The 9,209-nt window shown below is 37.3% G+C and overlaps 2 protein-coding genes across 2 annotated transcripts; both read left to right on the plus strand.

Moving 5' to 3' along the window:
* Positions 1–2,809, plus strand: LOC110849922 (mannosyl-oligosaccharide 1,2-alpha-mannosidase IA-like). The gene is made up of 7 exons (XM_035851878.1): positions 1–202; positions 502–711; positions 1,010–1,195; positions 1,275–1,479; positions 1,556–1,698; positions 1,778–2,347; positions 2,652–2,809. The coding sequence occupies exons 1-7, from the start codon at positions 50–52 to the stop codon at positions 2,775–2,777; spliced, it is 1,593 nt and encodes a 530-aa protein (XP_035707771.1). The 5' UTR covers positions 1–49; the 3' UTR covers positions 2,778–2,809.
* A 296-nt stretch (positions 2,810–3,105) lies between these two features.
* On the plus strand, positions 3,106–6,356 carry LOC110849923. Its single transcript, XM_022097403.2, has 3 exons — positions 3,106–3,407; positions 3,811–4,311; positions 5,627–6,356. Exons 1-3 carry the CDS (start codon positions 3,212–3,214, stop codon positions 6,214–6,216), a joined length of 1,287 nt encoding a protein of 428 aa, XP_021953095.2. The 5' UTR covers positions 3,106–3,211; the 3' UTR covers positions 6,217–6,356.
* Positions 6,357–9,209: the final 2,853 nt, after the last annotated feature.

Genomic DNA, 9,209 nt, shown 5'->3' on the forward strand with positions numbered 1-9,209 from the left:
GCTGCTTATTCTTTGTATAGTCCTGATAAGCACGGGTTTCATAATACCGATGCTGTTGCTCCAACCACTGGGTAAAATCGAGAAAATGGGTGACACGCAAGTAACCGAAAACAACGAACAAAAAATTGTTGTCCTTGGTGAGACTAAGGAAGGACGCGACCCCGATCCTAAAATGAGACGAAGGAGGGACACAATTCGAAGGGTACTAGAGGACTAATTTGTGCTAGAATTTCTGAAAATCGAATTGATTATATTGAGGGACTTGTGGGTATTCATTCATTACGATTTCGCATCGTTAGTAAAGTGAGTAGAAGCAACAAAGTTCGCCAACTCGCAGCAAAAATTGGTTAGAACAATAATTTGCCAACTTGCGCCAAAGCTATGCATTTAATTCGCAAATTACGTTTCGAGGCGTACACGCGAACTCTTAATGAATACCACTTATGAATTATGTACAAATACATATTTACATGTACATAAATTATGTGACTATGTATGTAGATGATGGTCGATGCCTGGGGTGCATATCGTTACTTTGCCTGGGGCGACAATCACGTCCGACCTTGTTCCGGCCAAGGCGATTCGGGTGGAGTTTTTGGCCCTGGTGCAACAATTGTTGACGCATTAGACACGCTTTATATTATGGGATTGGAAGAGCAGTACGAAGAAGGGAAAGATTGGATTGCAAATCAACTTGTGTTTGAGAACTACGTGAGTTTGCAGAATTTGAAAATTAATAATAACATCACACTTTTGGGAATCTGGTACCTTTAGTCACGCATAGATTTCTAGGTGTTAATTTTTATACAGCATGGTATTAAAATTGTGCCGGTTCCTAAGAATTTGTTACCAAAACAGTAAACTTTTATGTCAAGCTACTGGTATTACTTGTCAATATCACTTGGATAGAGTCGTATTTGTTATTATTTCAATACTGAATTTCCATGCGTATATTTATGTATGTATTTCTAATTTTTTCTTACATACTTTTGCCATTTTAATTTTGAAGCCTAACGATGTGTCCTTCTTTGAAATGACGATTCGGTACTTGGGAGGATTGCTTGCCTTGTACAGTCTCACAAATGACGAGGTGTTCTTATCGACAGCATTATCTCTCGGCAACAAATTACTTCCCGTTTTCCAACATGAGTCAAACCCCGGATTGCCTCTGCCATACATAAATTTACAAACTGGGGTATAATTTCTGAGAATTTGTACATACGACAAGAAGGTTCAATCAATTCTAATCTACTACCTAAATAATTTTTTTTCAGATTGCCACTTATCGAAATGAAAATGATTTCATTCTCAGTGAAATTGGCACTTTAAACCTAGAATTTCAGTATCTTTCCGATGCCTCGGGAAACGCGATGTTTTCAAATTTATCTAGATTTCTACAGGAAAATATTTCTCCATGGAAGAACGGACTGTATAATAACTTTGTCAAAGCGTTGAATCCGATGATCTACCCAATACGAAGTACACACAACTTTTTAACCGTATAAATTAAACCGATGATTATAATGTGCACTTGTCCCTACGATTTTTTTTACAGATGGTGTGTCGATGGGCGCATATGGGGACAGCTTTTACGAATATTTATTAAAAAGCTATGTTATGCTGGGCGATGCAGAAGCACTCAATGCATATCACGCAGCAATTGATAGTTTCTATAAGAACAACCTCATAAAAAAGTCTGTTTCTGGTTTCATCTTCATTTCGGAAATGTTTGATGATATCGTGTATAATAAGATGGATCACCTCGCTTGCTGCGCAGGTAGCATTAAAATCATGCAATTATATTTTGCCCGCCACGTGTCATCTTATCCAGAAATTGTCAAAATTTATTGTAAAAAAATACAGAAATTTTATGTTATATTTCTTACTAAATTATATACATCTTTTAGCCGGCATGTTAGCCCTTGGTTCGCAACATGACCCTACCGCGCTGACCTACAAAAAGCGCCAGTCCCCCAGGGCAATAAGAGATCTTCAACTTGCGAAAGAATTGGCACGAACATGTCACGAAAACTATGTCCGAACAGAGACCCACCTTGGATCGGAAATATTCACATTTTCTCATTACAATGTTACCTCTGAAGATTTCGTAATCACGCAAGATTTCGCATATAAACTTCGACCCGAAGTTGTTGAGTCCTATTTTGTCCTCTGGCGGGTCACGGGCGATCCGATATATCGCGAGTGGGCGTGGGAAGTCGCGCTTGCGATTGAAAAACATTGCAAATGCAAATTAACCGGCGGTTATTCTGGGATAAGTGATGTCCGAAATGCATCATCGGAGAAGACTGATTTTCAGGAATCGTTCTTTTTAGCGGAAACGTTAAAAGTAAGTACAGAAATATCTAATTTTTAATTATATGTAGCATATTAAACTCTCAATCTTAGAAATCCAGTACTGAAATAGTACCAAGCAGTATTCATATACGACTTTACCTAGTGGAACTAATACCGTGCGTATGCTGCTTATGTATGTATTATTAAAGCTTTACTATATCAGTAGAAAATTTTATGATCCGTATAATTTTAATACCAAGCGGTAGCAAACTAGCAACTGTAACACCGAGGAATAAAAACATCTCTATACAGACTTTTAACAGTTGATTAAGCAAAACATGTTTTTTATGTTCCAGTACCTCTACTTAATCTTTAGCAGTGATAACTTGCTGGACTTGAATTTATGGGTTTTCAACACGGAAGCTCATCCTCTGCCAATCCGAAACGTTAATCCGAAGTATAAAAGATTCTCTTCTGTGTAATTATTTTGTACATTACTATCATGCAATTAAAGATATTGGTTACAGCAAATAGACTCGTTTACTTTCGAAATGGATATTGATACATAATTACATTTAGCAGTAAAATAGGATCCTAATGCTTGCTCTTCATAGCTGCATTTTTACCATGCTAATATTTGTCCTTCATTGTGTACTCATTGATGACTATGCACTGATGCTTATTCGAGTTTATATATTTTTTCCTACATTCCGATATACAGTTACAAATTATTGCATATTTGCACTCCGGAATTTCACACACTTTTTACCTCATCGCACATTTGCAATCAAGCTGGCGTAACACATTTTGATATCAATCCCTTTAAAAATATTTTCAGGACATTTTAAGTAGTTTGCTTGTATTTATTTATTACATTTACAAATAGACTAGGAAACTATAAGTTCATATTACTTAAATGAATAACCATAAAGTGTCAACTATCTTACTGTTACTATTTCTGTCAATATTCAATTTCTACTGTTTGGTAATACTTAGCAACCAAGTAGGATTTCAAAACATTATATTTATGCCAATAATTACCACGGGGAAACTAACCACTGACTTACAAAAGTTCAATTGGGACGCGTTTCTAGACTATAACAAAGCAAATGGTTAAGTTGCACCGGAAATTTTAGAAAATGTTTTTAACTGCAGCTATAGGATTGCTAGATCTGATCCCACAATATCCGATCGATTGTGTCAGATCTAGTTTTTATCCGGCCAATTCTTTTCATATGTATGAATCCGATCCGATAATATCCTCTTCGAACCATCCGATTCGATAATATTCGATCTAACCCGTATTATGGTACGCAGCCTGATAATCCGGTCGTATTGGATAATACACGATCGTATAGAGTAATATCGGATCGGATCAGATAATACCCGATTACCAACCCCACTTGCAGCAATTTATGTATTTACATTTTCAGGTAATCGGATAATACACGAGCGGATCGGGTAATATCCGATTACCAACCGTAGCTGCAGCAATTTATATATTTAAATTTTCAGGTAGTAATATCGACCTCGTAATTTCTGGACTGATCCACATCCTTCTACCCTACCTAATTCAAGAGCCGCTGCATCCCACAAACAAATCATGTTTCCCGCCACCACCCCCATCAAATATATCTTGCCCTCCAAGATTTCACAAAAGGTCGACAGTCCCCAAAATCGGGGTCATGCTTCAATTTGGATTTGACGTAGATTCCCTAGAAATCCATCTCAACGAATTGTACGACAATGTGGACAAGTTCTTTATACTGGAATCTACTAGAACACATTTTCGAACCGTGAGAAAACCATTACTCTGGGAAAGAGTAAGATTGCAACCCCGTTTCCAGAAATTTAGTGATAAAATCATCCCATTCACGTTAGATGACGCCGAATCTGCTCATCTCTCAGAAAAAGTGAAGACATTTGCTTTAGAAAGTTTACAAGAGAGGTTAAGATGGGAAAAATTCTTACAGTGGAATAATTCGACCCGCTTTTTCGAAGATCATGACCTATTAGGTGAGTTAAAAATGCGTTTATTTGTATTTCGCGTTGAAAAACATTGGGGGTATTCATCACGAGTTTGCATTGCAAAACATACACTATTAATAATTTGGTAATAAACATTACCGAAAAGCACAAGTATGACTCTACCAAAGTGGTAATGATAAGTTGTACCATGTGGTAATGGCTTGGCAATAAAGTTTTACTACCTGGTAAAATATTATTATCAAACTTATTACCGAGAAATCATTACCTGCATGACTTTACCGGAGTATTAGGAGCGTAATTCTTTTAAATTAATTTTTAAAATTTAAATTTAAACCTAAATTTTTTTGCTTACGTGGCTAACGATACGAACTCGTAATGAATACCCCCATTATTAAGGGGTGAAAACCCCTTTATGGAAATGTCTTGTCTGTCTGTCCGTCTGTCTGTCTGTCTGTCTGTCTGTCCGTCTGTCTGTCCGTATCCACGATAACTTTAGAACGGATTCGAATTTCGACATCCGGTTTTCGCCAACGTGTTTCTAATTTTTGGGGACGGGATGAGTTCGAAGATGGGCGTTGTAGGTCGTAAGGTCACGGCGCCACGGGGATGACGCCAACGGTCAAACGTGTGGAAACGAATTTTTCGTTTCCACCGATTTAGACGTATTTTTGGATGGGGATTTCAGAAATCGCCATCATTTCGACGTGTGATGACCGTGTGACCGTGTAGACGACGCCAAATTCGAAAATTGTCGAATTTTTTGTTACCACCGTCTTAGACGTATTTTTTGGCGGGGATTTCAGAAATCACCATCATTTCGACGTGCGACGACTCCATGACCGTGTGGGAGGTGTCGAATGTCGAAAAATGGCTTTTGTCATGTGGGGTGTCTATTGAAAGGTATTGTCGTGTACGTTCGAACTACGCGGGTGGGGTGTCAAAGCGGGGCAAAATGAGACGTGGGGTAATGTGAGACAATGACGGGAAAGTGCATGTGACACATCATTTTTAACTATTTTTCAATGTCAAATTCAATGGTGACCTCCATTGTCAAATTCAATGTTGACCTCAGAGGTCATGTAAAGGTCATAGGACATCTATTTCAATTTCAACTGAAATTTAACCCCGAATTCAATGGTGACCTCCATTTTGACCTCAGAGGTCATATAAAGGTCACATAAGGGTTATCAACTGTTAAATTTGACACAAATAAGACACAAAAGTCGAAAACACGTCAGAAGTGTCAATCTTAACAAATTTTCGAACAATTTGATATTCACATTGACGTATGACACTCCTTTCACCCCTTGGTTACATGCGTTGTAACGGTTTATTTTTTAAGGATTTGGCGACGTCGATGAAGTTCCATCTCGTAACACGATACTAATTTTGAAGCATTGCGACCTACCCGTGAACCCGGTTGATATTGGGATTTGGTTCCCATTCGGGAACATTGCGACAGCCATCCGTACCGATTTTCCGGTTCCCGGGTATCCCTATACTCTAGGGGATCCTACCTATTGGAAGCTAAGCACTGCCGTTAAATTTTCGACAAATGGAAAGTTTCCCTCCCGAATGCGTGGGGCGTCTCCTATTGCCCTTCTTGGTGGGATGCATCTAACTCATTACGGTTATCTCCCGCATCAAATTGTGAAACGCTTTACACTCAGTGAAAGCAGTTTAGACTATGTTTCAAAAATGGCGGCAAAAATTAAGGAGTCCGTCGATCGTGATCCTGACCTTGTCGAATTGGAGAAGGATTTCGCAGCCATGCCTGAAGTTTTCAGACACAGAATGAGCAATCTGACAGAATTGTATGAAATTGATGAACCTGGGATTCGGCAGATTGCGGTGTTGCCATGGTTTTATAATTGTAACCGGGAAAGATATCCGAGCTGGGAGGGGCGTCACGATACAAGGTTGGATATTTGAGACGGATTGAAACATTTCAATGAGTAAATAATTTTGAGATTGATGCCAGACAATGAAAATTAGTGCAAATTTATTTAACGGTAGTGGTAAATATCTTGATTACAGTGTAAATATCTATAAATAAATTAGAGCTATTAAAATTTGTGTGCCAATCTTTTGGAAGCGTCGACATAGATCATTCACGCGAAGAAATTTACCTAATTCTTAGGCACCTATGTATGTTTCTTATTCAATATGTTCACATACTTTATGTGTAAATAACTCAGAGGTCGACGCCGCCGATCTCACGCCGCCGCGCCGCCATACGCCGATGCATTTTACGCGCCGCCGAAAGATCACCAAAAACTGGCGCCGCTGCCGCCGAAAATTTGTCGGCGGCAGTGATTAAAAGTGATTAAAACAAATTATGCATAAATGCCCTAACCTTGTTGATAAATACATTTGGATTTCAAAAAGTCAAAGAATGCTTAATTTCATGTGTATATACTAACTACAAAGTCCACTGTCCCCAATCTGTTCGAATACTGAAACTAGGAAATTAAGTATTACTCGGCAAGATAATTACAAATATGAATTTGTTTTGTTAAATAATAAGGGCAAGCCCGTATTCAGCCTTCATAAAAATCACCGACTTATAATTCCACCTGTCTTTAAAAAGTGAACACAGTTTAAAGTTTACGACAATAATGAGGAAAATATCAAACAATAGTGCACTGATTTCTCAATTAGTCGAATATAGAAATACTGCAAAAGTACAATATTATTTGTACGTAAATGATCTTCGTACACTTTCATGCACTCTTCCGGATTTCCCATAGGTGTTAGTAAACGTTTAAAAACATTCTTGTGCACTAATCTCGTTCAGGTGTTTTTTAACAGCAGAAACACTGGTCTCACATGGCAACGTTGTTTCCAAATAAATATATTAGTACTCTTTTAGATTAGTGGCGATAGCAATATTCTGCTGAGTATGTACTTATGTAAATAGTATGGTGAACATGCAAGTGGTAACGTTTTCTATATAATTAGGTTAGGGATACATTGTTGTAAATATGTTTTCTATAATCGCATCTTACGAATTATCACTTTCATCAATTGATACGTACTTTTCATGGAATGCTATGCTTCCTCCAATATTAACCACCCATGAATATGCTTATCCATACTCATGTAGATAGAAGTCTGCATTTAGTATTTCATCATGATGAGTTCTGTTTAAATGTAGACATCGTTAGTGCTGCCTCACATACATACTTCAATGGTGATCACATGCTTATGCTCAAATATCGATGTGTGCATCCGTAGCTAAATCTGGACAAGAACAAAACGCATTATGCACAGCAATGTAAGTGTGCATAGGAACAAGAAACCAGACTTTAAACTCGTTTCATACTCACAAAAAAACATGACACAATGCGTGTACGAATTCCTCTGCCATAACACTGTGTCCCAATCACCTGAATAAATTATTTCAAGGTCTATGGTTGTCCAATGGTGGTAGCAAAACATAAAAATGTGTATTTAAGGAGGCTTTATGTACATGGGTGTTGATTTTAAAGCAATTTATTCGAGCTTTCGCTAAGGGTGTGTGCTTAGGTTTTCTACCGAATTTTAAAAAGTCGCATATTTCCTCCACATGCACCTTTGTTTTAACACCTAGTTAGAATGAGATATCATGTCCGTAGCCCTTACTATCTGTTGTCATGCAAAAATATAAAATGTAATTGAGTATGGGTTTTTGTAAAAATTCCTGAAAATCGCCAAGTTTGAATAGCTCGAATATTTATCCTTAAACCTTAAAATGCGCAGGAAAATATTTCTGAATTTTAAAGTGCATCCACAAGACTAACTTATATCACAAAAAGGTTCCTACCCCCACATTTGACCAAGGTCATAATATAAGTTAGTTCCATGGAAGTAGGTACTTCAATATACAGAAATATTTTCCTATCCATTTTTCGGTTTAAGGATATCGAAGCCCTCCAAACTTAGCGATTTTCAGGAATTTTGACAAAAAAAACTCGATCTTCAACTACATTTTATTTTTACAATACAATGGTAAGAGCTACGGATACGTATGTATGATACTTCATTGTTGATTGTAACTCATGTTAAATTCTGAAGGTGGATGTGGTTTTTAAAAGAAATTTTAAGCTTTTTAAAAATTTGATATAAAATCTTCCTCCTGACCACATCCTCTTTCGAAAATCAAAATGAACAACATTATTATGCTTCCTAACCCCAGTGGCCGATTATATACTTTAAAATAATTGCTTCGTTTTTTAAGGTCCCTGGCACACTGTACAGCCACGCGCAAGTATACAAAATGGATAAACTTTTCATGGAAGTACCATGTAGTGCTGTACATATGTATGTTAACGGAATAAACCCGAGTTCAGTCTTACATACACGCGTGAGGTTCCAGTATTAAACAAGTAACAGTCTAATTTTATCAAAAATACATCTTGTGTACACATCTTCAAAATTTCATACATAAAACCGAAAATGACTCTCTTTGGACTATTTACGGTTTCCTTAATGATTGTAGAAGCCCTAACGTAAGTGCACATTTATCAAAAATATGGGACAAGCATTATACTAACATAAATAAATATTGTGTAGCTGCAGTTCAAAGTCGTCGTTGTCTAACCAACATGAACCCAAACATGTTATTAATCCAAGCCACATGATTTATGATGTTGACTTCTTCTTCCCATCGCCAATAAATCAAACGTAAGTACACACACAAATGTATGTCTTGTCCAAATTATTGTGCACTATTTTACTAACTACATTTTCTGCTAGGTTTACAAACTTTGAACCTAATCTGACTTCAGAAGCAACAAGTGGGTGTGAAAATTTATCGAACGGAATTGGCCAAATTTTGTTTGCCAAGAAGGATTATTTAATCAATTTCGATGACACGATGGGAATTCAACACCAAAAACAAGTAAAAATAGTAGGGTTGCCGCGGGTAGCGAAAATGCTACCCG

This window comes from Folsomia candida, unplaced genomic scaffold, assembly GCF_002217175.1.
Source record: "Folsomia candida strain VU population unplaced genomic scaffold, ASM221717v1 Fcan01_Sc005, whole genome shotgun sequence".
NCBI lineage: Eukaryota > Metazoa > Arthropoda > Collembola > Entomobryomorpha > Isotomidae > Folsomia > Folsomia candida.